At 47.0% G+C, this 26,239-nt stretch overlaps 12 protein-coding genes across 17 annotated transcripts; 7 read left to right on the top strand and 5 right to left on the bottom strand.

Moving 5' to 3' along the window:
* On the top strand, window positions 1–1,967 carry LOC117584299 (protein cortex). 2 transcript variants are annotated; one of them, XM_034273124.1, is made up of 5 exons: window positions 1–216; window positions 273–422; window positions 484–1,273; window positions 1,332–1,481; window positions 1,537–1,967. In XM_034273124.1, the coding sequence occupies exons 1-5, from the start codon at window positions 100–102 to the stop codon at window positions 1,797–1,799; spliced, it is 1,470 nt and encodes a 489-aa protein (XP_034129015.1). In that variant the 5' UTR covers window positions 1–99; the 3' UTR covers window positions 1,800–1,967. The 2 variants fall into 2 exon arrangements, with proteins under 2 accessions (XP_034129015.1, XP_034129016.1); XM_034273125.1 differs by having other exon boundaries at window positions 23–216; window positions 276–422.
* LOC117584309 lies at window positions 1,847–21,551 on the bottom strand. 2 transcript variants are annotated; one of them, XM_034273135.1, is made up of 4 exons: window positions 21,543–21,551; window positions 17,808–17,812; window positions 7,788–7,797; window positions 1,847–2,313 (listed from the first exon to the last, which is right to left on the bottom strand). In XM_034273135.1, exon 4 carries the CDS (start codon window positions 2,311–2,313, stop codon window positions 2,101–2,103), a length of 213 nt encoding a protein of 70 aa, XP_034129026.1. In that variant the 5' UTR covers window positions 7,788–7,797; window positions 17,808–17,812; window positions 21,543–21,551; the 3' UTR covers window positions 1,847–2,100. The 2 variants fall into 2 exon arrangements, with proteins under 2 accessions (XP_034129026.1, XP_034129025.1); XM_034273134.1 differs by lacking the exons at window positions 7,788–7,797; window positions 17,808–17,812; window positions 21,543–21,551 and adding an exon at window positions 2,376–2,605.
* On the bottom strand, window positions 2,179–11,946 carry LOC117584293 (protein cup). 3 transcript variants are annotated; one of them, XM_034273114.1, is made up of 7 exons: window positions 11,790–11,946; window positions 11,282–11,729; window positions 10,261–11,112; window positions 7,292–7,846; window positions 6,407–7,214; window positions 5,634–6,353; window positions 2,179–2,313 (listed from the first exon to the last, which is right to left on the bottom strand). In XM_034273114.1, exons 2-7 carry the CDS (start codon window positions 11,717–11,719, stop codon window positions 2,300–2,302), a joined length of 3,387 nt encoding a protein of 1,128 aa, XP_034129005.1. In that variant the 5' UTR covers window positions 11,720–11,729; window positions 11,790–11,946; the 3' UTR covers window positions 2,179–2,299. The 3 variants fall into 3 exon arrangements, with proteins under 3 accessions (XP_034129005.1, XP_034129006.1, XP_034129007.1); XM_034273115.1 differs by having other exon boundaries at window positions 11,282–11,732; window positions 11,790–11,912; XM_034273116.1 differs by lacking the exons at window positions 2,179–2,313; window positions 5,634–6,353 and having other exon boundaries at window positions 7,023–7,214; window positions 7,288–7,846.
* Window positions 3,020–4,670, top strand: LOC117584301 (serine protease inhibitor 27A). The gene has a single exon (XM_034273127.1). The coding sequence runs from the start codon at window positions 3,245–3,247 to the stop codon at window positions 4,586–4,588; it is 1,344 nt and encodes a 447-aa protein (XP_034129018.1). The 5' UTR covers window positions 3,020–3,244; the 3' UTR covers window positions 4,589–4,670.
* On the top strand, window positions 8,206–9,712 carry LOC117584304 (probable galactose-1-phosphate uridylyltransferase). Its single transcript, XM_034273130.1, has 4 exons — window positions 8,206–8,386; window positions 8,462–8,631; window positions 8,698–8,903; window positions 8,969–9,712. The coding sequence occupies exons 1-4, from the start codon at window positions 8,368–8,370 to the stop codon at window positions 9,624–9,626; spliced, it is 1,053 nt and encodes a 350-aa protein (XP_034129021.1). The 5' UTR covers window positions 8,206–8,367; the 3' UTR covers window positions 9,627–9,712.
* LOC117584300 (U1 small nuclear ribonucleoprotein 70 kDa) lies at window positions 12,353–14,790 on the top strand. The gene is made up of 2 exons (XM_034273126.1): window positions 12,353–12,510; window positions 12,581–14,790. Exon 2 carries the CDS (start codon window positions 12,627–12,629, stop codon window positions 13,992–13,994), a length of 1,368 nt encoding a protein of 455 aa, XP_034129017.1. The 5' UTR covers window positions 12,353–12,510; window positions 12,581–12,626; the 3' UTR covers window positions 13,995–14,790.
* LOC117584308 (small ubiquitin-related modifier 2) lies at window positions 15,978–16,732 on the top strand. Its single transcript, XM_034273133.1, has 2 exons — window positions 15,978–16,105; window positions 16,227–16,732. The coding sequence occupies exon 2, from the start codon at window positions 16,284–16,286 to the stop codon at window positions 16,554–16,556; it is 273 nt and encodes a 90-aa protein (XP_034129024.1). The 5' UTR covers window positions 15,978–16,105; window positions 16,227–16,283; the 3' UTR covers window positions 16,557–16,732.
* Window positions 17,467–18,817, bottom strand: LOC117584302 (oxygen-dependent coproporphyrinogen-III oxidase). The gene has a single exon (XM_034273128.1). The coding sequence runs from the start codon at window positions 18,728–18,730 to the stop codon at window positions 17,564–17,566; it is 1,167 nt and encodes a 388-aa protein (XP_034129019.1). The 5' UTR covers window positions 18,731–18,817; the 3' UTR covers window positions 17,467–17,563.
* LOC117584295 lies at window positions 19,128–21,776 on the top strand. Of its 2 annotated transcripts, XM_034273118.1 has the most exons (5): window positions 19,247–19,324; window positions 19,427–19,553; window positions 19,778–20,121; window positions 20,179–21,416; window positions 21,480–21,776. In XM_034273118.1, the coding sequence occupies exons 2-5, from the start codon at window positions 19,480–19,482 to the stop codon at window positions 21,717–21,719; spliced, it is 1,896 nt and encodes a 631-aa protein (XP_034129009.1). In that variant the 5' UTR covers window positions 19,247–19,324; window positions 19,427–19,479; the 3' UTR covers window positions 21,720–21,776. The 2 variants fall into 2 exon arrangements, with proteins under 2 accessions (XP_034129010.1, XP_034129009.1); XM_034273119.1 differs by lacking the exon at window positions 19,427–19,553 and having other exon boundaries at window positions 19,128–19,324.
* Window positions 21,750–22,916, bottom strand: LOC117584306 (hydroxymethylglutaryl-CoA lyase, mitochondrial). The gene is made up of 2 exons (XM_034273131.1): window positions 22,794–22,916; window positions 21,750–22,727 (listed from the first exon to the last, which is right to left on the bottom strand). Exons 1-2 carry the CDS (start codon window positions 22,851–22,853, stop codon window positions 21,816–21,818), a joined length of 972 nt encoding a protein of 323 aa, XP_034129022.1. The 5' UTR covers window positions 22,854–22,916; the 3' UTR covers window positions 21,750–21,815.
* A 96-nt stretch (window positions 22,917–23,012) lies between these two features.
* LOC117584303 (ZZ-type zinc finger-containing protein 3) lies at window positions 23,013–24,295 on the top strand. Its single transcript, XM_034273129.1, has 2 exons — window positions 23,013–24,163; window positions 24,227–24,295. Exon 1 carries the CDS (start codon window positions 23,054–23,056, stop codon window positions 24,158–24,160), a length of 1,107 nt encoding a protein of 368 aa, XP_034129020.1. The 5' UTR covers window positions 23,013–23,053; the 3' UTR covers window positions 24,161–24,163; window positions 24,227–24,295.
* On the bottom strand, window positions 24,154–26,200 carry LOC117584297 (mini-chromosome maintenance complex-binding protein). The gene is made up of 3 exons (XM_034273120.1): window positions 24,948–26,200; window positions 24,649–24,892; window positions 24,154–24,590 (listed from the first exon to the last, which is right to left on the bottom strand). The coding sequence occupies exons 1-3, from the start codon at window positions 26,123–26,125 to the stop codon at window positions 24,207–24,209; spliced, it is 1,806 nt and encodes a 601-aa protein (XP_034129011.1). The 5' UTR covers window positions 26,126–26,200; the 3' UTR covers window positions 24,154–24,206.
* Window positions 26,201–26,239: the final 39 nt, after the last annotated feature.

Consider the following 26,239-nt stretch of genomic DNA (forward strand, 5'->3'; position numbering starts at 1 on the left):
TGCACCGCACTGCAGTTTAACTGTAGTTGCTCTCTTTGAGGGCAGCGACATACCAAAATGGCGCAAGCCTAATGCAATATGCTAGGCAGTAATATTTAAATGTTCGTCGAGATGAGTGTGTGTGATAGTCCAAATAAATGTGCACAAATGGACAAAAAGTCCGTGACACCATTCACAAAAGTGCGACGCAAGACCTGGCAGCAGGAGGCCTATAAGGTGCAGTAATACCGAAGTCGAACGTCAACTGGTTCACTAATTTGGTTTACTTTAAGCAGAGCGAGAAATCTTTAGGCATCAAGAATGGGCAGCAAAATGTCTCGTATTGCGGCGAACGCTTCATACCGAAGCGATTTGAGCGTGAGAATATTGACTTTAATCTTAAGTACGTGGGACGTAGGGAGGAGAAGGATATTCTGGAAACGGTGAGGATAATAATTTGGATTTTCTTTGAGGGACTGTAAACTGATTCCGTTGCACACGTAGGGCATTACCCTAACCTCTAGCTATTGGCGACAGAGCAGCTTCATTTCGACCATCAACAGCGCCTTTCACATTCAAGAGCGGCGACTGCTGCAGTTTAGCAATCTGCAGAGATCCCGCTCCCAGATGAGTGGCATGGTTAGCATTGATGCCGACTGGCCCTGTTTGCCACGCAGCAGACCGACAGCCTTTCAGAATGCCACACACGATATGTCTGGCATATGCAGCCCCATCGACTATAATATGATGGACTGGGCCACAAATGATCTGGTGGCCATTTCGTCCGGCGAGGACGTCATGATATGGCGCAATCTGGAGGAAAGTACCATGATATTCAGTGTGGAGTCACCTACCTCGCTTAAATACTCACCCGATGGCAAATACCTGGCCATTGGCTGCATGGATGGCACATATCCAGTGCTGGACCTGTGGGCAGTCACATCTACGATGGAGTTCATTGTCTCTTATCGCAAATACTTCCTCAAGTCAATGGGCTGCATACGCTGCATTGAGTGGTCACACGACGGCAACGAGTTGCTGTGTGGCACCAACTGTGGCATTATTGTGGTGCTCACCCGCCCCAAAATGAAGTCGCAACAGCTGCAAGAGCACAGACATCGGATATCCATGATCAAGTTCTCACCCAATATGCGATACTTTGCATCGAGCGACACAAATGGCACCATCTTCATATGGGATGCGAGGCTAAATAAGCGACTCCTGAAATTGGGCTGCAGATCGAAGGCCGTCATTTTCGACTGGCATCCCTGGACAGGCGTGGACTTGGCTGTGGGTAAGATCTTGGCCCAAGCACTGATAAACCCTTAATATCCTTAATATACTTATTGCAGTGGAAAGATGTCCCGCTTCTATTTTCATCTTTAACATTCCGCATCGGCAGTTTGTGGCCTCGTATAAGCGCAAGGACGACAGGATCAATATCAAGACGGTCACATACAGCAAGATCACAGGCGAGTTGCTGGTCAACATCATCAGGGGTGGTACGTAATATATTCGTTCATAATTCAAGCAACTCTGCGATATCGTTATCTGCAGATCCAATGGAATGTCTGGTGTGCGAAATTCTGGTTCTTGCGTCACTGAATCGAGTGGTGGACCTGCTGGCCCACCAGGATCGCGGCACTCTGTTCCTAATGTGGAGCCCGGATGGCACAAACATAGCCACGGGTGGTCTTGATGAAACCTTCTCGCTGTGGAGCTTCTTTCCCACCCACAAGAGGGAGGCCGTACTGAAGAGGCAGGCCCAAGAAGCCAAGGAAAAGTGCAGTTCCCTGAGTCTGTTTCGAGGGATTCGTTGAAGCAAAATGTACCCACTGAGTAATGCAGCAGAATGAAACGCTAGAAATATTTTAAGTGTAATTTATTTCAATGTTTAAACATATCTATTGGCTGGCAGGCTAGCTCTTTGTTTTCATTATTTATTCAATTCATGTTTGCTTCCATTAAAATTCCATAAAATACCCTAATGCATTTACTCAACTGAAACAAGTCGAGGTCTCCGTTCCTCAATGATAAATTTATGAAACTTAAACTTCACTCACTGTTCCCTCTGGTTTATGTAAAAGGATTTTCGGTTATATATTGATGGATGTGGTAAAATTACTGGGTCACAGTGCTCGCTCTTTGCTGATGGACCTCCTGCTGAAACAGATAGTCCGCACAGGCTTCTGCTTCGAGTCGTCGTTGCTTGGATTGGTAGGGTTTCACAATAAACCGATGGCCGGCAAAAATAAGGACTGTGGACCCGATGCCTATGGCCATCAGACCCACGGTGGTGGTGGCGAACCTCTTGAGTCCGTTAATGAAACTCATCTGTAAAAAAAACAGTAAAATTACTTAAAAATCAACACAATTTAGTTTAAAATCGTTCGAACTTTGTTGCTGCGTCTGGCAATGGAGACTTCGGTTCAGTGTCCGTTTTCTTTTCGTCTTTGAATTTCAATATCAGTGGCTGCCAAATGTATATGCCGCCTAGTACCCCAAGAGCTGTTACCACCATTAACTGAGGAATTGTTACACCACGAGGACGACGAATTTGCATTTCACGAGACTAGATTTTTAATATTAAATGCAATGCTTTCAGCCGGTTACATGAGCGCAAAACAGCTGTTACCCAACACGTGTTTCACAGCACTGTTCACAGCATTGCCATATGTGCTTAATGAAACTGGCGAGATATTACTAAATATTCAAATAGCTAAAAAAAACATTAATTGACTAGCATTTGGTCATTATTCCGTCTACTATGGGTATTCTCCACGGATATCATTCACACAGCTCATACGTTTGGGAAAACAATATGCAAATGGCTGACATCGAATTCTTGCGGCAAAAGAGCAGATATAAAGAGAAGTGGGAAAAAAAGAACTGGCCATGTTCAGGAGACTGTGACGTGCGCTACTGCCGTTTGGGACTCCCAACAAAAACACACACGCGCACAGCCACCGCGACGCCGACAGCGACGACAGAAGCAAGCTCTGAAGCTGGTTTTTAAGCTTGCCCGCTCAGAGTCTTGAGTCAATCCAATTGGAATCGCGGCGCACAACGGTTATCGTCGTCCGTCATTCCAATCAGTCTCTCTCTCTCGCTCATCTTCTGTGTTCTGTGTGTGACGGTGGAAGTCTCTCTCCCGCAGCAGCAGCGCGCATCTATTTAACAGTTGGTTCGGTGGCCGAGAAAAGGAGAAAAATAGACACAAGAAAATCGTATTGATCGCATCGATTGGAGAACATTAACAATAATAATGATAAGCAAAAATGTGGATTTGAGCAGATTGCTGGCAAGTCTTTTGCTGGTATTTGGAGCATCAGCGTCGGCGAATGGCAACTCTATACCAACGATAACGACGCCTCAGGGCGTGTTTGAGACACGGACGGACAAGGTGCCGATCAGGCCGGTGGCGCTGCCAGCAGTGCCCAGCGGCTATGATGACATTGACACCTTTGTGCCATTCAGAAGCGACTCCCACGACCAGTTCTCGTGGCAGCTGCTGAAGACAGTGCTCCAGAACGAGACGGCAGCAAAGAATGTGATCATATCACCGTTCTCCATTAAGCTGGTCCTGGCCCTGCTCTCGGAGGCAGCCGGCGCCGATACCCAGACACAGCGGGAGCTGGCCAACACCCAGACAGACATCAGGTCGCAGAACAATGTGCGCGAGTTCTACCGCAAGACGCTCAACTCATTCAAGAAGGAAAACCAACTCCACGACACACTCAGCGTGCGAACCAAGCTCTTTACCGACAGCTTCATCGAAACACAGCAGAAGTTCACGGCCACGCTGAAGCACTTCTATGACAGCGAGGTCGAGGCTTTGGACTTTAGCAACGCCCAGGCGGCGGCCGATGCCATCAACAGTTGGGCCAACAACGTGACAGAGGGTCGACTCAAGCAGCTGGTTGTCCCGGACAATGTGCGGAGTAGCGTGATGCTGCTCACAAATCTCATTTATTTCAATGGACTGTGGCGTCGGCAGTTTGCCAACACCTACCAGGGCGCCTTCTTCCGCAGTCAGAAGGAGCAGTCGCGAGTGGAGTACATGGAGCAGACTGACTTCTTCTACTACCACAACTCTGAGAAGCTAAAGGCTCAAATCCTTCGACTGCCCTACAAGGGAAAGAACTCTATGTTCGTGCTGCTGCCCTATGCACTCGATGGCATCCACGAGCTGGTCCACACGCTGGAGAACGACGAGCTGAAGGGCGCCCAGTGGGCCATGGAGGAGGTTAAAGTGAAGGTGACGCTGCCCAAGTTCCACTTTGACTACCAGGAAAACTTCAAAGAGACTCTCAAGAGTCTGGGCGTGCGTGAGATCTTCGAAGACAGCGCTTCCCTACCCGGACTGACGCGAGGCGCCGATGTGGCCGGCAAGGTGAAGGTCTCAAATATCTTACAAAAGGCCGGCATCAATGTAAACGAAAAGGGTACTGAGGCCTTTGCGGCCACCGTTGTTGAGATTGAGAACAAATTCGGTGGCAGCACAACCATCGAGGAGTTCAATGTGAATCGTCCCTTTGTGTTCTTCATCGAGGAGGAGTCCACTGGGAATATCCTATTTGCCGGAAAGGTTCACAATCCCCAAGCCTAAACCTAATCCTAAGCTACACATTCGTTGCGGTGTTTAATCTTTTAATATGCAATAAACAACTAAGAATCGAAATACACATAAATTGTTGCTCTTGACATGCTTTCACAGTTCCAGGCAGTAATCGTGCGTGGCGGCAATTCTCCAAGCCAATCCCCCATAGTCATTCCAATTCCATTTGGTTCGCTGATAAAGCCAGAGGCACTTTTCGTTAAAGTTTTTTTTTTCGTTATATATGAGACTCTATGAGACTGCCTTATGGCAGACAGGCGCATGCCTTAAACAATTGAACGCAATCATCTGAGAGTTGCCTTTTCAGCTCTCCCTAGGCCTGGGGAATGTCCCATGTACGTAACATTTAACGATTTACTTTACCCTCTCCCTCTATTGGTAGATGCTTATGCACAAACACGACTTATGACTCACGGGAATAAGATGTTTTGCCCAGGGGCTTAGTAGTTTGCACAGCAAATTAAGATCTATGCACAAATAGGGAAGCTATCGGCAGCTCTTTTTAGATATTATCAATCATTTCAAATATTTCTATGATAAATCATGTAGAAAAAGGAGAAACGTCCGAAAATGTACCAGTTCCAAATGTCAATTTAAATTAGAAAATAAGCTGGAATCATTGAAGCAGCTTGAGACGCTTTCTTTGTCCTTTCCTGTATACATTTTTCGTGCAAACTTTTCACACATGATTCGACTCCAGTGTAAAAACGATTGTTATAAATTGTTTAAAACGATACTAAACTTTAAGAGGCGGATACACACTCTGAATCAACAGATACAAACGATCCGAGTTGCGAGTTCCACATGCATTTTGCCAACACTGTGTGGTTTGTAATGTTTGCAGGCGCATCGCCAGAAAACCAGTTTTCAAACAATACTACGTGAAAGTGCACTTAATGAATATTTGCTCGGCTTTCGAAGGGTATTAAAAAAAAAGATTGCCCTGACTCAGACACGGCACCAAGGGGCCGCAAATAAAGAGAGGCAACACAGCATTATGTTGCCACTTCGAACTCTTATTTATTTTATCACTCACCTACGCCATTTGGCAATGGCATGGCCATGGGAGGTTGGGCCTGCATCTGTGCTATCTGGTTGTTCTGTTGGCGATTTGGTTGTGGCTGCTGCTGCTGATAATATGGATTATTATTGTACTGTGTCACAAAGTGGGACTGCTGCTGCGTTAGATCATCAGCGGCACGTCGAGGAAGCTGTCCTCCTCCCAAGATGGGTATGCCAGTTGGGGCCTGCGACCCGTTGCCATTACCATTGCCAGATATAAGCGCATTGAGCAAAGCATTGGCCGAGCTATCCAAACGATTCTGACGCTGCTGCTGCTGCCCGCGAGATTGCTGTTGCTGTGCCGAAGTCTTGGCTCCAACGGCAGCACTTCCATTGATCAGCATGGATGTTTGTTCCTCCATTTTACGCTTCATCACAGCATTTCTCATTATAAGATTGGCATGAGCCTGCAGATCCTCCTGCGACAGCTGCTGCGGCTGATGAGGAAACTGTTGTTGTTGCTTTTGTTGCTGCTGTCTCGCGGCCAGACTCTGCTGCACAATGGTCAGGTGATGAAGATTTTGCAACTGGCTGGCAATCACCGTGCTCGAGAGCATGTCCAGCTGCTGCTGATGCTGCTGTTGCTGCTGCTGTGTATTGGTGAACTGCAGCACAGCCGTAATGGCCTCCCGATCAGTGTTGCAAAGACGCGGATTGGCCAACTGCACCAGCAAGCCATGCTTGGAAATTTCACCTAAAAAAATAATATTTAATGCATTGATTCTACGTCCAAATATTACTCCCTACCTTTGGTTAGACGTAGCAAGAGCAACTGGGTATCGGCGCGTCCAAGGATTGCCTTCAGCTGTAGACCAGCCAGAAAGGCAGTCTGCTGCTGTTGCTGCTGGATGAGCATGTGCTGCTTCTGTTGCTGCTGCTGGTATGCCTGCTGCTGGAAAATGAATGTGGAAATGGCATCAGTAGGCTGCGGCTGTGCTGCTGCTTTCGATGCACTCAACGAGCCAATTAGCTTTTGGAATATATCAGTTGGATTATTATTCTGTTGAATGGTTTCCCCAGATGCAGCAGCAGCAGAAGTGTTGTTTGGGGTGAGTGAATTGCGACGCCACTTGGCCTCCAATTGCTCCACCGATGGCATGTGGCCTGGTAGGGATTTGGGCTGCTCTTTGTGTATATTCGGCTGATGGGTCATGGCCTGCTTGAAGAATTCATTTAGCGATGACGATGAGCCATTTCTTTCCCGTTCAAAGAAGGGCATAAACTTGGAATTGTTGCTATCTTCAGACTGAGGCGTCTGCTGCTGTTGCTTCTGCATTGGAATTCCTTGTTGTGGCTGCTGCTGCTGTTGGTTGTTTATGTAATTGTTGTTCTCGAAACTCTGATTGAATTTATCGAACTGGAATGAACGGCCGCCGCCAGAACGCTTATCCTCCTTTGGTATCTGTGAATGCTGATGCTGATGCGAATGCTGATCAGCGCCCATCTTGTTCATGTTCTCCACACTGTGATTGTTGTTGGTATCATGTTTGGGCATGAATTTGTTACGTGAAATGCCCGCATCCGGATGCGTCCACTTGTACTTGTGCTGATCCATCTAAAAAAATAAAAAAAGGAAATAGAGAGCGAAAATATAAAGATCACGAGCATTTTGGTCATAATAGGCCCACTTACCTTATGCTTTTGTGCATCCCTGTCCATTTCGGCATGGTGATGACCCTCCTTGAGCATCTTTTCCTCCTCCTCATCGAAGCCACACAACTCAATAGTGTCCAGCCTGGAGGTTGGGCCACAGCTGAACCATTCAGGTTCCTCGTTTTGGTTCCTGTAGCGACGGTGGTGACGCTCCTCCGTTTCACGGGACTTGGGCTTGGACACAACCAGAAAACCGGACATCACACGCTTCACATAATTCTCGTTGGCACGGCTTAGATCCTCGCTGGACTCATTGGACATCATTGTCTCGTTATCCGAGCGATTGTTGGCCATACCCATAACCGGTGTATTGGGTCGACCATTTGGCTGGCTCATCTTGGAGCTGGATATTTCGCCGTTGTCGAAAAACTGCAGAACCGTCATGTTGCCGCCGTTCTGATGCTTCAAGTTTCCTTCATCCAGATGAGGTTTGGTTTTATTGTATGGATGGTAGTCCGCACTGCTGTAGGGCCACTTTGTGGAATGATTGAAGCGGCCGCTGCCAATGCGTCTTTGATTGACAATTGCCGGATCCTTGCAGGTAAAACAATTATAAATTTAAACACAAAATATTTTCACACTCAAATTTAAAATTCGATTGCAAATTTGATATGCCGAAAGAAACGGTAATCGCCTGTAGCTCATCCCTAATTGCGCGCAAATGTGCTCACGCACACATCCACAAAAGTAAAACTATTCGTATAAGCATAGCCAGCTGTGTGTGGCGATGTATAGGAGAGATACAGCTAATAAAAACAGTTCCACCAACTGAGAGTGGGAGAGAGCAAAGAGGAGAGAGCAATAATCATGCATAAAGGGAAAAGTGCGCTTCGCGAATCGAAAAAAACTCAACTTTGCTTGCTCCAGAAGCATGAACAAACCGCCGCAGCCAGCGTAATCGTAACTCGGTCAGTTACTTGACATTGCGCGGTCTCGTGGACCACCCCAAATGCTGAACAGAGCGGACCAGAACAGAACGGAATAGCGCAAAAGTAACTGTAAACAGTTTTCATAATCTGATTTGAGGCCGATACGAGTGCGAGAGGTTCGACACGATGCAGTTTGTTGCCACTGGTAGGCACAACGTGAGAAATGGACACGGAATATTCTCTCATAGCCAAGTCCCGTTTTTTGTTTATTTTTCTGCAGAACACCAGCATAGGCGGCTAAATCCCCTCAACGGAACATGGGTACTTGTCTGCCCTCATCGCACGCAACGTCCCTGGTCGGGACAGCAGGAGAAGGCGCAGAAGAACGAACTTCCCGACTTTGATCCCACCAATCCCCTTTGTCCTGGCGTTACGCGACCCAACGGAATTGTAAAAAACCTTTAAATCCTACTCAATAATTGACTGTCTGACATGTCTTTGTGTTCCCTGTTCTAGCAAACGCCCGCTTACGAGAGCACCTACGTCTTTGAGAACGACTTTCCGGCCTTGGTGGAGCAGGTACCGGCACCACCCAACAGCGATGATCCCCTGTTCCAGGTGGCTCCAGCGCATGGGAATTGTCGCGTTATGTGTTTCCATCCCAAGTCAAACCTCACCTTGCCTACGATGACATCCGCGGAAATTGTCGTTGTTATCAACGAGTAAGTTATATGGCCTGGAGATAAGACAATTCCAAATGCTAATTTCATAATTTCCCGCCCATCAGATGGATCAATCAATTCAACGAGCTGAGCTCCAAGTATGCCTGGGTGCAGATATTCGAGAATAAGGGAGCTGCCATGGGCTGCTCGAATCCCCATCCGCATTGCCAGATCTGGTCGTGCTCGTTTCTGCCCACAGAACCGCAGCTAAAGCAGGAGCGACTGCGCGCCTATTATGCCACAAACGACAGACCTCTGTTGGGCGACTATGTAGAGCGGGAGCTGCAACGGAGAGAGCGCATCGTCATCGATAATCCCGATTGGCTGGTTGTGGTTCCCTTCTGGGCCACCTGGCCCTTCGAGACGATGCTCATCTCGCGCAACAACAACAAGCGCATCAATGATCTGACCCTGGATCAGCGCTACAATCTGGCCGTGACCATCAAAGAGCTGACCACCAAATATGACAATCTTTTCCAATGCTCGTTCCCCTACTCCATGGGCTGGCATGGTGCACCGACGGGACCCGAGCATGCCCACGCCTCTAGCGCACACTGGACGCTTCATGCCATCTACTATCCACCGCTCCTGCGGTCCGCAACGGTACGCAAGTTCATGGTTGGATTTGAGCTCTTGGCTATGGCTCAGCGGGATCTCACGCCCGAGCAGGCGGCACAAAGGCTACGAGAAGTTGATGGAACGTGTCATTATCTAGACAAATGATTGGCCACAGCCCCTTGCGCACTGCAGTCGATATATCCACATTGTATTGTGCAACAAACAAGGGAACAAAATCTCATAAAAGTAAATACTAAAGAAAAGTTACGATTGAAAATAAAAAGTTCTAGAAGAACGAAGAAAAAAGAGAGCGATTGAACATGATAACAACGACCCCTGGAGGTCAGCAGCCAATAGTAATCATTATTTGATCAGATAAGCTGCGAAATGAGTATATGTATGAGATTGGGAACTTTGTTTTATAAACATATAATATACATATTTTGAGTAAATGTTTATTTACCCTTGAAGTGGGAGCAGCAATCACTCTTCCCAGATTTTTGAGTAATCGGATCACCACACCCATCTTTTAGTTGAACCCGTAAAATGTGTCACGGAACGAACGATCTCCTAGATAGCTATGCCCATGGTGAAATTACTAACAAGGTGACGTTGACCGCTGTGCGAGGACCACTAACTTATTCACAACGATCAAAAACACAAGCGCTAGAGAGGAATAGACAGAGCAATGGTCCCCGCAAAGAGTGCCTTGCGGTGAAGTAATTTCACCATGGCCCTGCCTTCATGTTTTTCCATATAATATTCTCTAATCTAATTGTAGATGGACACTTGCACTCACCTGAAATTCCGTTTGCTGCTGCGGGGGCTGGCTTTGTATGATAGACTCGTCACTGATCAGCTGCGGCTTGTTCTTGTTCTTATAGAACGCCGGCATGCACTCATTATTGTTGTTGTGGTTGTTATTGGGGTGGAGATTGGACGTGGGATTCGAGCGAGACCTAAAGCGAGTGGAATCTGCAGTGGTACGCCACAGATTCATTCGCCGCAAGCGAGCCTCCAACTCAATGGCGTCGCAGGTGGCAATACGGGGCATGACGAAGGTCTCCTTGGAACGATGCATGAGGGCATTCAACATTTCACCGCGTATATCGAGCAGGCTGGCACGCGTGTAGTGGGTGCGATGCGGCACTGGCGAACGCCGAACTGGTGCTTTGTGAGGATTCACGTGTACTGGCTTGCTGGCAACTAAGGCAGGAGCACGTTTGTGCTGCGCTGCAGGACGCTGCTCCAGAGGGTGGTCTTTTTTGGGCGAGTCATGCTCCAGGTCACAGCTGACAGCCGTACACGACAGCATGCTCGTGGGCTGAGTATATGGGGTGGAAGCTCTAGCCGAGAGTACCTGCAGTGTCAGTCCCTCATCCTCGTGGTGCGGCTTGACGGCAGCATACAGCGGTATGGCCTCTCGGGAAATGGCCTTTTGGGTCTTGTTCTGCTTTTCCAGTATGCGATGCACTTTTATAATCCTTTCCAGCTGCGCAAAGATGGCCGGCTTCTTGTTATTCGGGTGCACTATAACATCCATGCAGGGAGCCATGCACGAAGAGGCGCCTCTGGCATCCAGCATGTCCCACGAGCATCTTGGCAACATTTCAATTGCCTCCCATTTAACGTTATCTATCTGGTGAGATGGCTACACAATAAAAAATGAGGGATAAACCAAATGTTATAAGTAAAATGAACAGAAAATACAAGCTCAGGGGCTGTGTGTGTGTGCGCTGTGACAGACACTCATAAACAGTTTCATGTTGCATTTGCATCGATGTGCGTAATTGTTTGAATGCAAATTTGATGACACTCACTTCGGTGGTTATCTTCTGATGGCGCTTGCTGGTCTCTCTCTTGGTTATGGCCTCCTCCAGGGCATCCTTCAGCTTGACGGCTGTCAGCTTCAGATAGCCCAAGCCGCTGGACAGGAAGGCATGCGAGGGCATTGGAGGCGGTGGGGGCGGGGCACAGGGATCTTCCCACTTTTCCTCTTCGTGGTCTAACGGCATCGACAGGGGAGGTGCTGCTTTGGAAGGCAGCTTCGCCTGAACAGGTGTTGGCGGAGGCGGTGGCGGCGGATACACAAACATGTCCTTATCCTTCTCGCAGGGTGTGACTACTTCTTCTATGGACGGCAAGTCAGTCATTTCCAGAACAGAGTTTTGTTGGCGAGCAGTTTTTGGCTTCTCCGGTCCTTCACTCGAAATTTTCAGGGCGCCAGCGCCATCTTGGTTAGTCTCAGCCATTTGCATTGCACTTTACCTGCTTTATTTAGCCGCTTAATTCACTTCGAATCGTTACTATTATCAAGTTTTTACTTACAAGAACGATAATTTATTGTATTTAAAAGTATTTAAAACGAGCACTTTTCTGATTTTATCAATAACTCCTACTAAATATTGCAAAAAAGAACGAAATCACGTTTACACAAGATCGGTCCGAAGTTCCGTTACTTGGTCTCCTAGGCAGTGTGACTGAAGACTTATCGATAAAAATACTGCAAGACCTCAAAAATAAACCAAAATATACCTTCTCATTTACAAAATACAAATGTATATTGATATTTAATATTAATTAATATTAACAGCATTTCTGTCCTTCAGGAGAGGATTCATCCAATAATACAGTGATCTATCAATGCATTTAGCTAGCAAAAGTGTTTTCAGAACTGATACTAGTCTTGATACTATGATTTACAATAGCCTATCGCACGAAAGTGTCGATATGTTTTGCACCGAAAATATGAAACATAAAATGCAAGTATAATCAGGGTCCGCGGTTAGATATTTATGAATCAACTATAAATACAGTCGAATATTTTCTGAAATCTATTAAAGTAGATTTACCGTCACCATGAATGAGCTCCGAAAGTGAGGCCGACTTATCGATATACTGATACGCCCGATGTATCATCCCTAAGACACAAGCCAGGCGAAAAAAGTGAAGAAAATTTGTAAAATAATTACTGAATATTTGATTAAGAAATTTGTACTTAATTTAAGTACGCTCAACTATACTCAGGCCAGGCGGATGGATGCTTAAAGTTGGTTCCCTGCACGATTTTCATGGTAAACAAAGCGTAACATAACCTAAATGTTTTTTTTTTCTCACAGGTCTGAAAACGGCGAGACGCAGAAAAGGTAATAAAAACTACTTAAAATGACCCAATATCTACCGCCGAATTTGTTGGCGTTATTCGCCGCACGGGATCCCATCCCGTTTATGCCGCCGGTGGATAAATTGCCACATGAAAAAAAATCCAGAGGCTACTTGGGAGTGGCCCACTTCATGAGTGATTTCGAGGATCCGGAGGACACGCCGCTGCCCAAAACGGTGGAGACACGGCAGGAACGTCTGGAGCGAAGGCGTCGCGAAAAGGCCGAGCAGGTGGCCTACAAGCTGGAGCGAGAAATCGCCCTGTGGGACCCCACCGAGATAAAAAACGCCACTGAGGATCCCTTTCGCACTCTGTTCATCGCGCGCATAAACTACGACACATCCGAGTCGAAGCTACGGCGTGAGTTTGAGTTCTATGGGCCCATTAAGAAAATAGTCCTGATCCACGACCAGGACTCAGGTAAACCCAAGGGCTATGCCTTCATCGAGTACGAGCACGAGCGCGACATGCATGCCGCCTACAAGCACGCGGATGGTAAGAAGATTGACAGCAAGCGTGTCCTGGTGGATGTGGAACGGGCCCGCACAGTGAAGGGCTGGCTGCCGCGTCGCCTGGGCGGAGGACTGGGCGGCACTCGGCGTGGTGGCAATGACGTGAACATCAAGCACTCTGGCCGCGAGGACAATGAGCGAGAACGCGAACGCTACCGCCTGGAACGTGAGCGCGAGGATCGCGAAGGAGCGGGCGGTCGCAGCAACAATGGCGTGGAGCCCAGAGGCGGTCCCGGCGGACGTCCTGCCTTTGGGGCAGAGAGGCGTCGGTCTCGGTCCAGAGACCGCAGAGATCGGGAGCGTGATCGTGGACGCGTCGCCGTGGCTGGCAATCGTTCCCGCAGCCGGTCCCGCGAGCGCAGAAAACGTCGCGCCGGCAGCCGGGAACGCTATGATGAGTTCGACCGCCGCGACAGGCGGGACAGGGAGCGTGAGCGGGATCGCGATCGTGACCGTGATCGTGAGCGTGAGAAGAGGAAGAAGCGTTCCAAGTCGCGCGAGCGCGAGTCCTCCAGGGAGCGACGCGAACGCAAGCGTGACCGTAAGGAGCGCGAGCGCAGCGGTGCTGCCGGCGATGTTAAGGAACGCAAGCCCGATTTCCGTGAAATGGACATTATCAAAATCAAGGAGGAGCCCATCGATGATGGCTATCCATCGTTTGACTATCAGAACACAGCCATCAAGCGCGAGATTGAGGATGAGCACGAGGAAAAGTACCGTCCTCCGCCTGTTCATCACAACATGTTCAGTGTGCCTCCGCCGCCCATCATTGGACGCAATAATTCGAATGCAAACCCAGCACCCAATCCCGACAATGGCCAGCAAAATGCCAACGAGCAGAGCTGGTGGCGTCAGTAGAGCGAGCGAGCGAGGATTCATCCCATTCATACCCAGACACTTTCACGCTGACTATTTTCAGGCCACACTGATGAGGAGTTGGAACAAAGGTTAATAATTGTGAAAAAAATTCAGCCGTCTATTGGTTGTAATTATTTATTCAACTTTATTTGCAAAATTCACGGCAGAGATCCATTCTGGTTGGATTAATATTATTATAATTATACATGGTTCCATTTTAAACAACAATTTTGCAGTGCAGAGAGCAGCGCGACATTAGGAAAACACCCAAAATAACGATGCAAAAAATCCAATCCACTAATGTGCATAGCTTAAAAACATTTTAATTTATAAGTAACTCTTAACAAATTGATAATGAAAGAAAAAAGTAAGTAAAAATAAAGCTAGCCCTACATGTGTTTGTTTCCCCACCTTTGGTAAGGGGGTTCAAAGGGAAGTTTGGAAGTCTGGAATTCGGATTGAGGCCTGCGGTATTTTGGTATTAAATCAATCCCATGGTGGTTCCTGGGACACACACTCTTTACTCTTATTACTTACAAAAACAAAACAAAAAATCCCAAAAAACCTCTTGTACCTTTTGCACTAACCCGTGCCTTTTATTTTCTCTTATCTTTTTGCAGTTTTCAATATTGAAAATCTGAAACAATGTGAAAACAAAAGCATAAGTATAATTATAAACGCAAAGAACACGCGGGAGTTAGTTCCGTTATTTGGTCCGCTTAGAAAAAGTCTTACAGGTAATTTAGTTTATGCACAAAACCCACTAATCAATGCGTTTACCGTTCTAGGACGACACTAGAAACGATAGCCTCTCCTCTCACCTCGTGCCCCGTTCGGGCTGAGTTCTGTGGTGTTCGTAAGTTACTATCCATTTTCCGACTGTAAGTTCTTTCCGGGTAAGAATCCTACGAGACGAGAGTGTGTGAGTGAGTCTTGAGGTTTGTGAGTTGAGTTTTCCATTGTTTGGTACACATTTGGAAATGCTTTTAATTTAATGGTGGAATGGAATGATGCAATTTACATATCAACTATGTTTGTAATCAATTTACAATTTCGATCGTTTCATGTACGTTTTTGCTGGTTCTGAATCGTACTGAAGAGGAGCTAGAGCAGCGGATAGAAAATGTAAGACAGCCAAAAACAGCACAAAAGGTTTGATTTGATGTTGGTAACTGGTAAAAAAACAAGTTATAAGGGGTTGGCTCCGACAATCATAAGTGATTCGCTTGCTTTTGGGGGAAAAATGTGATTTTTATTTTGTATTTGCTTCAACATAGCAGCATTTGCCAAATTTCGGTAGATCTAAACTACCTAGGTAACTTCGAATTGAATAAATTTATGAATAAGTAGGATTTGTCAAATAGCAAGAGTCAAATGGTATGTGTTAACAACATTTCGTCAGTTAATAAAATGTATTTAACTGAATCAGATCAATAAAAGTGTTTCTATCGTGGAAAAAAAGCTAGCAAAAATACAATTGTTTCTGGTAGATTATTTTAGAAAAAAAAATTTAATTTGACTTCGAGCGATTTTTCAAAAAATAATTTTAATTTACGGAAGTTTTACGGTTTTATTTATCGATAAGAAGAGTAGTTTGAGCTCGCGAGAAATATCGCTAGGTGCACGGTTGCATTTTCGAATTATATTACCAGGTTTGAGCGGGGTGAGTGGAAACTTCGGTAATAAATTAGCAACACGAAGCAAGAGAAATTCAGAAATTGCATTGATGTTTCATACAAATTTAAAGTAACAAATGTGTCAAATTTCACGGTTGAGTTTTAAATGTATCGCTACATTTTGAGAATGTTTTCTCCAAATGTTAAATATTAATTAGAAACAATTCATTTACAAGACTTCTATAAATTAAATCAAACAAAATTAATCCAGAATAATCATTGCAGTGGTTTCACTTGAAACAAATTGAAATATTTACTTCCTGCAATAATCGATAACAAAAACCAACCTTGTCGCTGCTTGGCGTCTCTGGTCATTTTTAGGCATATCCAGCGTGCCCGTCTGGTCACACTGAATACAACCATTTTTTTGGCGTGTGTAGAAGGGAAGCCGCGGCGAAAAATTTTGCATTAAACCCTAAAAAGAGCTGCTAAACGGTAAGAACGCAAAATACATGTAATTACAAAACTCATTTCGTGGTTGCAAGCATGCCCCGCGCACATAGTGTGTGATATTAAGTATCTAATTTGTGTGATATTTGCAAATTTTCTTGTACAGCACGCCGGCATTATTTTCTGACTCTTGTCAAGCGCTCAGAAACCGAACGAAAAAAACATGTCTGACGAAAAGAAAGGGGGAGAGACCGAGCATATTAATTTAAAAGTGCTAGGACAGGATAACGCCGTTGTCCAATTTAAGATTAAAAAACACACTCCGCTACGCAAGTTGATGAACGCATACTGTGACCGGGCTGGTCTGTCCATGCAGGTTGTACGTTTCCGCTTTGACGGCCAGCCTATAAACGAGAATGATACCCCCACTTCGCTGGAGATGGAGGAAGGCGATACCATCGAAGTTTACCAACAACAGACCGGCGGCTTCTATTAAACCCATTAGTTAAGATAGTTTTCATTTCACAAAACAAACAACAACAAACCACAAGCAGTAAACATAAAATAAAGAAGAAACATGAGCAGATGAGCTCGATACACAAAACATAACAACACAGATGAAAATGTATGCTATACAGAAAATAAAATAAAACTTTTATAATACTATGTAAACCTCCATTGACCATTGCATGATCTTAATTTATTTTTTGGAATTCTTGGCATTTGTTTGGACGGCATGGGCTGTCGTCGACATTAGGAATTGCCGGTGGCGCGAATTTCCCGCTTTATGCGCGTGTAAAGACGCACGCATACACACACACACGGGCACAGTCTGAGAAGTTTATCAAGGGGGAAGAAATGCAAGTGTCGGGAGGGTAGGCATATGCGTGTAAATAGGTATACATACAAAATCGGTCCGAACGTAGCGCCCCATTTGATGGAGAACTATGCACGTTGCATGGGCATTGGTGCATAACCTTAAAATTGGTTAGGTGACGTCACCACGGAATTTTCTAGATAATATAGTATAGCCGGACATAACCTACGAAATCCACCATCTTGAAATATTAGTGCATATGTATGCGTGTGTGTGCGTGTTGGTGTGCAATAGTATTGGTGAAATCTACATCAGATGTAGTTGTGTATGTACACCAATATTGACTACTATTTCAAAGTGAAAAATAATGTACAGTCGCGACAAAACATATTAATGCGTAGATGGACACACAGATGAATGCTTGTGCATGTGTGTGTATGCGCACGTGCAATTGCATTGCTTCGATTCTTCTGGAATACTTTAATACATACATGTATGTATGTAAATAGGGATAATAGATCAGCTGAGACTTGTAGAGGTTTTGACTTTACCGTTAATGAAAACTGTATTATGTAAAACGTATAATTTTGTTCATATTTATTGGTAACAGTTTAAATATGTTTTTTTTAAATATTGCTTTTTGCAAGGCACCATTTCCCCACTTAAAAAATAACTCATGTCATGGGTTAGACCCAGTCTTTTGGGTTCTTCAGAACCTTCATTAGCTCACCCTCCTTGGACGTGGCCTTGGGTTCGTGCATGTACTCCCAGCGGGCATGAAGGGGCAGTGACATTAATATGCTCTCATAGCGCGCACCGGGCGTATACAGTCCGAACTTAGTGCCGCGATCGTAGATGAGGTTGAACTCCACATAGCGTCCGCGGCGGAGTAGCTGCCACTGCCGCTCATTGTTGCCATATTCCCGGTTCTTGTGCTTCTGCACGAGCGGCATATATGACGGGATGACGGCCTTGGCACAGCCGGTCACAAAATTAAAGGCAGCCTCTTGGTTCGGGGATTCAATGTCGTCAAAGAAGATGCCGCCAATGCCACGACTCTCGCTCCTGTGCTTGATACGGAAGTAGTCATCGCACCACTTCTTGAACTTGGGATAGTAGGTGGTATCGTGCTCGTCGCAGGCAGACTTTAGAGTCTGGTGGAAGTGACGGGCGTCCTTCTCGTCTAGATAGTAGGGTGTGAGATCTGTGCCGCCCCCGAACCACCACTGCTTCTTGCCATCTGGTGTCTCCACTTCGAAGTAGCGATAGTTGAAATGGATGGTCGGGATGTGTGGATTGCGTGGATGGATCACAGCGCTCACACCGCTGGCAAAGAAGGGTAGCTTGACGCCCTCCGTTAGGTCCTTGCCGCGGGAGCGCATCTGTTGCACAGCCGCTGGTGGCAGCCAGCCTGTGACCACGGATATGTTGACTCCAGCCTTCTCGAAGACATCGCCATCCTGGATGACGCATGTAATGCCTCCTCCACCCTCCTCGCGCTGCCAACGGTCCACCTGAAACTTCTTGCCACACATCTCCTCCGACTCCAGGGCGCGGCAGAACTCTGCCTGAATCTCCATAATCATCAGCTCCATTCGGTGCCGCATGTTGGCCTTGTCCCCCAGCAGGACTGTGGCATCTGTTATCGGCTCGGCCATGAATCTGGACGTATCCAGCTTTCTGTTGACCTTTGCGTTTTGGGCCTCCGCCTGTGCGTACGTGACCGAAGAAAAGGCCGTCAGCCCCAGCCCGGTGCCGAGCAGAAAGCCACGGAAATGCTGGCTCCTGGTCCTTCGGCCGAGCTGAAACACGCCCAACGACACCAGGGACATCGTGTGTCGAATTACGTTCATCTTGCTCAAGCCTACTTCAAAATTTTAGTGAGCAATCTGAAAAAACTGCAATTTGTTTGTTATCTTTTTTTTCACCGGCATTTGAAGGTTGCAACCGATGTATCGATAAGTAATAGTAATTCTCCAGTCCTGGTATGCTTCCAAAAAATTTTAACAAATATTGTGCGCATTCTTAGTTAAAATAATGCTTTACAGCGTAAACTCAACTTGATTTTTACCTATGAAACTGACACTATGTAACTGCAATTTGTTTATATTTTTTCCACTGGCATTTGTAGGCTGCCATCGATAGGTTAAAGTAATTCTCCAGCCCTGGTCTCTCACCAACATTTTTTAACAAATATTGCGCGAATTCGTTGTTTAAAAAATGCTTTACAGTGTAAAATTAACTTGATATGTTTTAACAAAGAAGCCCTAGCATTTGCAATTCAATCCACTTGTGTTTTGTTAATATTTACTAAAGAAGGCATCAAATTTAAATATACCGACCGCCACAGCGCGTCGTTTGATACCTACTCGTGAGTACCTTTCCGATCCGCAGCGCGTCAACAGGAAAACATTTAAACTTCGCTTGGCATTATAAATAAATTGCAGGTATGTTAATTGTTAAGAGTAAAGCCGATTACGTTAAACTATAGGCGCATTGAGTTTACTTGTAACGTTTACACTTGATACTCCCTCGATTTGTGAACCAAGGACGCTGCGACACTCAAGCACGCACACAAACAACAAAAAACAGGCTCAAGAATATGTCTGGTCTAACTAAATTTCAAGACAGCGAGGCTTGGCGTCAGAAACTGCGTGATCACCTTATGGCCGATCGGTAAATACCAGACACCATACCCCCCTTAGCATTGGATAGTGTTAGTGATATTTTAATTAGTTTTACAAGATAGTTATACGAATTTTTATCATTTTCGGCTGTTTGCATGTAAACAACAACAAATATTACTCTGTAAAACCCATATAGACATAGTAACCTTGGAATTATTAGTGTATTATTGAGTGTATTGCTTTCTGAATTCTAACAAAGTTTCAACTTTTCAGAACACCTCAAAAGGCAACAAAAATGGAACCTAAGGAACAGCGCTACAGCCTGGACATTGATGAGGATCTCAAGAAATTGCTGGAGGCTAGAAAGCAAAACCAGGAGCAAAAGGAAGCTGCAACCACAATCAATATGTGTGAAGATACCATGTACGAGTCCATGGCCACAAATGCTGCGGGGCATGGGGATGAAAGTTTTGATGTATTTGAGCGCATGTGTGATAAGACAGCATCCGATCCTGATAGCACCTTGTTTCAGTACATGCACAGTGAGGATAAGAATTATGTGCTAGCCCAGGCCAAGGAGAATAGTGGCAGTCGAGATCACAGTGGTGGTGAAGACAGTGAGTACAGAAGCGAATTTACTCCATTTATACTATATTTTTGTTTCTTTTTTGTAGCTGCCCAGAAGGAGATTGAGTTCTTGCGTCGCATGTTGGAACAGATCGGCGCGGAGGAACACTTGGATAACGAAAGTCCGCTCAAGGGTGTGGAATGCACACAGCTTGAGGACGTTGAGGCACCTTCACGTTTTTGGGACAACGATCAGACACTGGCAGGCGGTGAGGACTCCAAAAAGAATATCTCGCCCGTCAAGATGGTGGGTCTGTTGCGACCCTCAACCATTATCGAGGCCAGTGAGTTGGAATCGGATGTGTCGTCTGAACAAACGAGCTTTCAGAGTGCCCAAACACTGAAGACAAATGCATCGAGTAGCTACGAAACGGCCACAGAGTCTGGTTGTGCCATTGGTGGAACTCTTTTGAATGTCGATGATCTTTTCTATGCTGCAATTGAGAAAGCCAAGCCGCTGAACATGTCCAAGGAAGAGAAGCTGGAGCTGCTGGGCGATTTGCATTGCAGCCTCATCGAGCTAGCGTCTCCCACCAAAAATGATGAAGAAGCGGATGATGTTGAGAATACAATAATTGAATTATCATCAACAGAAGAGGAGGAGGAGGAGGAGGAGAAGGCTTCTACTTTTGATATCAAGGAAGAGGATGCTGATAACAAGGAGAATTCCATGCATTTCAATGATACCATCGAGGAAATGCAATACATGATGCAAAAGGGAATGGAATACATGGCTGCCGCAGCACCAATTGTAGCGCCAGCCAAGCCAAAGAGTCCATTGCTACAGAAACAAAACACATTTGTCATGTCGCCTTCCAAGCGGTTGCCCAAGTCAGCTGCCGCCGAATTTATGCAGCCAGCTTTGCCACTGCGCGCCAGCAACAAGCCGCCACAAAGTGTAAAGCAGTCGCCAAGTAAAAGCAAAATTCCATCTCGATATGACATTAATATGGATCTGCCCAAGACCACATTTTTTGGCACACCCACGGGCATACCGCAGCGTCGTCAGCGGCAACTCAAACATCCCTATGACGACATTATAAGTCCCATTCGCACGTACACGCAGATGTCTGGTACGGCGCCGCTGATGAGTACCTTCCGGCAGACCAGCACAGATGTCTACAGCACTTTGGCCATCAGTGAACTGGAGCAGGAATCCCGTCTGTGCCACAGAATGCCGCCAGCCACAGCTACCAACGCGTCGGGAAGCAGCAAAAAACTGGACATTGACTCGAAAGCTCGCCTGCTGCCCAAAAAGGCATACATATCATCAGAGCTGCAGCACGTAAGTTGAGGAAATGGAATTGTAAACGTTGACAAGCTAATGTTAACCCTGAAAAACCTCCAGGTGATTGATGAACGCACGCCCATACCGATGCCCAGTGTGCAGAAAATTCAAAAGTACTTAAACACTGCCGTGGAGCCTAAAGTATTCCGTCACGATGGTAAAATGAAGATGCCTAGTGATGCTGGCGCTGTATCGCATATTCCACGACGTGCCAATCAAAGTTTGGCCGATCTGTCGCTAGCCTCCGGCGACATTTCCATGTATACCCTACGCGATGCTCAGAAGTTTACGAGCAAATAAGCGCAAGTTCTGAATGTTCTGAATAATAAATGTATTGTGTAACTAGTTGCTAGTAAATGCCATCGTTTGCCGTACCCAGAAGCGGACCAGATCTATCTACTGCCCCTTCCAGGCGCGATTCACCTTGGACTCGGAGGGGCGGCCCAGCTCACCGCAGATGTAGCGCCCAACTTGTATGAGTTTTTCCAGATTGATGTCTGTTTGGAGGCCCATGCCATGCAGCATGTAGACCACATCCTCGGTTGCTGCATTGCCAGATGCTCCACGGGCATAGGGGCAGCCACCAAGGCCAGAAACCGAGGAGTCCACCACTCGTATGCCGTACTCCAGTGAGGTCAAGATATTGGACAGTGCCTGTCCATAGGTATCGTGGCAATGCACGGCCAGATTGTCAGTGGGCACAGCCCGTGTAACTTCATCCAGCATTCGTCGCATGCTGCCGGGTGTGCCCACTCCAATGGTGTCGCCCAAGGAGATCTCATAGCAGCCCATTTCATGCAGAGCCTCGACAACTCTGACCACAGCACTCGGTTCTATGGCTCCCTCGTATGGGCAACCAACGATTGTCGATACATAGCCACGGACACGCACTCCATGCTCTTGGGCTGCTTTCAGTACCGGCCGAAAGCGTTCAATTGCCTCGGCGGCTGTGCAGTTGACATTTTTCAGGGAAAATGCATCGGAAGCTGCTCCAAAGACGGCCACCTCCTTGGCACCCGCTGCCAGTGCACTCTCGAAACCCTTGAGATTGGGCGTAAGTACAGGGTAGCTGATGCCAGGCACTTTGCGAATGGCACGAAATACCTCGGAATTGTCACCCATTTGGGGAACCCATTTGGCGCTCACGAAGCTTGTTGCTTCAATAGTGGTCAGACCGGTTTCGGATAGACGATCGATTAGCTCAATTTTCGTTGCTGCTGGCAGCAATTTGGCTTCATTTTGGAGTCCATCCCGAGGACCCACCTCCACAATCCGCACCTTGTCCGTTTGACTTGTAACCGCCGTGCGCTGCGTGTGTTATTGTAGGGTTAATGTACGTACATATGTGTGTGATCGATTTGGCTATGCTAATACCTTGGCAGTAAAGGAAGCCAGAGATCGGTGTGCTGTGCGGAGAATCCGTGTAATTGGCATTGCTAAAATTAAATGTTACGTATTTGTATGCCCTTTCCTTCCACTTGTCCAACAGCTGTTTCTTATCAGCACGATCGATGGGAGTTTCCCATAAATATCGATAGTAATAATTATAGCTGGATACTTGTCTTGTGTCATCTCAAATGCACATGCATTTAGTTTTTGTTTTGTTTTTTCTCGTTTGCGTGGTGGTTTAACAAATGGAACAGTTGGATGATTCTGCCCCGGAGGATGAGAATGTGTTCCACTTCGAGTCAGAGCACCTGGCCCTCCGTGGCAATGAGTGCTATGCCAGCTTGCTGCGCACCATAGCGGTGCTGCAAGCCCAACGAATTCGGGTTCACCAGCAGATTGACGAGCTAGAAGCGTCTCGCAAAATGTACCTGAGCAATCCGCAGCTATTGCTGGACAAACTGAGCAGTAACGAACCGCTGATATCGGACAACTATATAGCCATAGCCCCTTTGCCAGAGCTACACACACTGCTGGCAAAGGCGGTGGATGGAAGCGAAGTAGATTTCAAGTTGCCCACAAGTCAGATGGCAACATACACTCCTCACTCCTCCTTGCCGCCGTCCCCCGAGACGTCGAACGTCAGCAGCAGCGAACGGTCGAACAAACACCAAAACCGCCTGTGGACCAACGAGGAGCAAAGACATTTGGAGCAGCTGCTAATCAAGTATCCGCCGGAGGAGGTGGAAAGTCGACGCTTTGCAAAGATAGCCAAGGCCCTGGGAAATCGAACGACGCAGCAGGTGTTTAGCCGCATTCAGAAGTACTTCCAGAAGCTTCACGAAGCTGGAATGCCTGTGCCCGGTCGCCTGCCCAAATATCGACGAACAACCCACACGAAGCCCAAGTTCAATATTCGCCGATCAACGTTTTTTCCTGCCCAGAACATATCGCTGCAAATGCCCGAGGACGATATGACACTGGACGAGCTGCGTGGTCTGTCTCCTGCTGGTTCTTTGTCGCCGGCAGCGCCAAGAGTCAAGCTGGAACCCAAGGCCGAGACCGATAGCCTGGACCGCGAGTTGGATAAGGAGGCCAAACGTAAGGACCAGCTGCGTCTGAAACTTCTGACGGCAGTGCTCGAGGAGAAGCAGCAAATCGAGGCTGGCTACAATCCCGATCCGCTGGCGCCCAAGTGCGCCGAGTGTGAGGCGGCGTCTGTGACGAGGACAAACTGGCGCTGTGACAGTTGCTATTGCCACCTAAATTTATGCGGTGACTGCCTGGCCGGCCAGTTGATCGAGGAACGCTTCGAGCATTTGGGCCATGAAGTGGTTGTCGATGAGGATTCATAGCAAGTAATAATAGTTTATAAACATTAGAAAAGGAATACAAATTCAATTAATTACGTATCTGAGCAGCTGACTTGGGCAATGCCTGCAGCCGCTGGCGCCGCTTGGCCTCGAACTCCGTGGCCAGCTGCCAAGTTTCCTTGTCCAGTGCATCCTTACCACGTGCAATGCCCAGCAGGCGTGAGAGCACCAGCAAGCCGTGCAGATCATCCGCATTGCTCTTGGAATTCGCCTTGCGCATATCCACAAAATCCTGTTGAATCATCTCCGTGTGCTCGTCGCTGACGTTAAACGGACTGATGCGTGCCAAAGTCAAATATTTGCGGAATTGCTGCAGGCGTGCTGGCTGCAGATAGTGATGGGCAGCCTTCAAGGATTCATCGAGCAGTTGCACGGCCTTGGTATCGGCATTAATCGGCAAAACAAAGTCACTCTGCAAAGGGAGAGAGATTAGAAATCGAATCCCAAATGGATTATGGATATTCCCATACCGGTAACATGCTGCGTCCTTCGCTCAGGACAAGCACTGGGATGTTCACATGATAGTCGATCTGATAGTACTGGAAATCACACTTTAATTCCTGGCTGTTGATCAAATGCGCCAAGTGCTGAACGGCATGGACGCCATTCGCTTCCAGTTTGCCCTGCTGCATGCACGTCTCGTCCAGCACCAGATGCGTGTGTGGTGCCAGCTGCAGCATGCCAGAGACCAGCTTGTTGGTCTCATAATCCTTTCTGTTGGGGGATTAATTTATCATAAAAGTAAAAAGTAAATCCTGGCTCTACTCACTTGGGTGCAAAGGCTGCCGTGTTCATTGTCTCCAGGGTCATGGGCAGGTAGTGGCTGGCTGGCAGTAGCAACTCCAGCACTTGGTACAACTTTGTGGTATACTCGGCTAGGGAATCCTTGGGCAAGTTGCATATGTTTAGAGCAAACTTTCCAATGCTCTGCATCTCGGAGCGACTGTAAACCGAGGAAATCAAATGGGAAAGCAAATACTCGGCCGCCAAGTCATCATCGAACAGACAGAGCTTCAGTAGCATTCGTAGATCTTTGTGCACGCTGCTCTGTGATGGATCTTCACTGGCACCAGCGTCCGCTGGCTGTTGCAGGCTCTTGTCCAGCAGGGGATTGGCGTGCGGCAACTGTCGGACGCCAAAGGCGTGCAAACGCGGTATGAGGAACGGCGATGGATGTGTGGCCTGCAGTTCGCTTAAGCTATCAAAACCCTCTGTATCTATGGTTGCGGCATCCAGTGAAGGATCCACTGACAGGATACCAACAAAGTCGACCAGGCTGTTGAGTTTGTAGCTATCAAAGTCCTCGTACACTTTCACCATGCACGCCATACTGGGTCGACTGGGAAGTGGTGAATTTATCAGATACTCAGAGCCGAGAACGGAAGGAGCAGCTGCCGTTGCGTCATCGGATGTCGACTTGGTCGTCTCCACACATTTTCGCTTGAGTGCCGCATCATTATCATCTTCGACTTCCATGGCTTCCTGGTCATCTAATGTTCGCTTTTTGGCATTGTTTGGCCATTGAGTTTGGCTGACCAACTGTGGCTGCGGACTGCACTTACTCTCGTGCTGCTTGGTCCAATCATTTAGGCCTGGCACTGACACTACAAACAGTGTTCGTCGCTCACCATGCACATTGCTGTCGGCATTGTAGTCGATCGCCTCGCCCGCGGCTAGCTTAAGGCAATCGTGGTATTTGCCGTGCTGCACCCGCTTGTTCCCGTCTGTGGATTTCACCTCATAGCACTCCAAGTAGATTTCTGGATCCATCATGTCCTGAATCATGCCGCGAAAGCGCACCAAACACTGATCTTTCAGCTTATGCAGCGGCGTGTAGTTGAGCAACGGAATGGCATGCCATGCGTATAAATCCTTGAGGGACTCCTTCAGCTCGGTAGGATCCCTCTGGCTGTTGAAAGTGCTCGCCACATCCATTAAACAGGGCATTAATATGTATTTTAAACAAATACGCAAATAACAACAACCAAAACTGAGCAGCTGCTGCCGATTGCGCGCCAAAAGTGACATGTATCGCAGAATTTATAGTGATGGGAGCCAGCT

Source organism: Drosophila guanche, unplaced genomic scaffold (genome assembly GCF_900245975.1).
Source record: "Drosophila guanche unplaced genomic scaffold, DGUA_6, whole genome shotgun sequence".
Lineage (NCBI taxonomy): Eukaryota > Metazoa > Arthropoda > Insecta > Diptera > Drosophilidae > Drosophila > Drosophila guanche.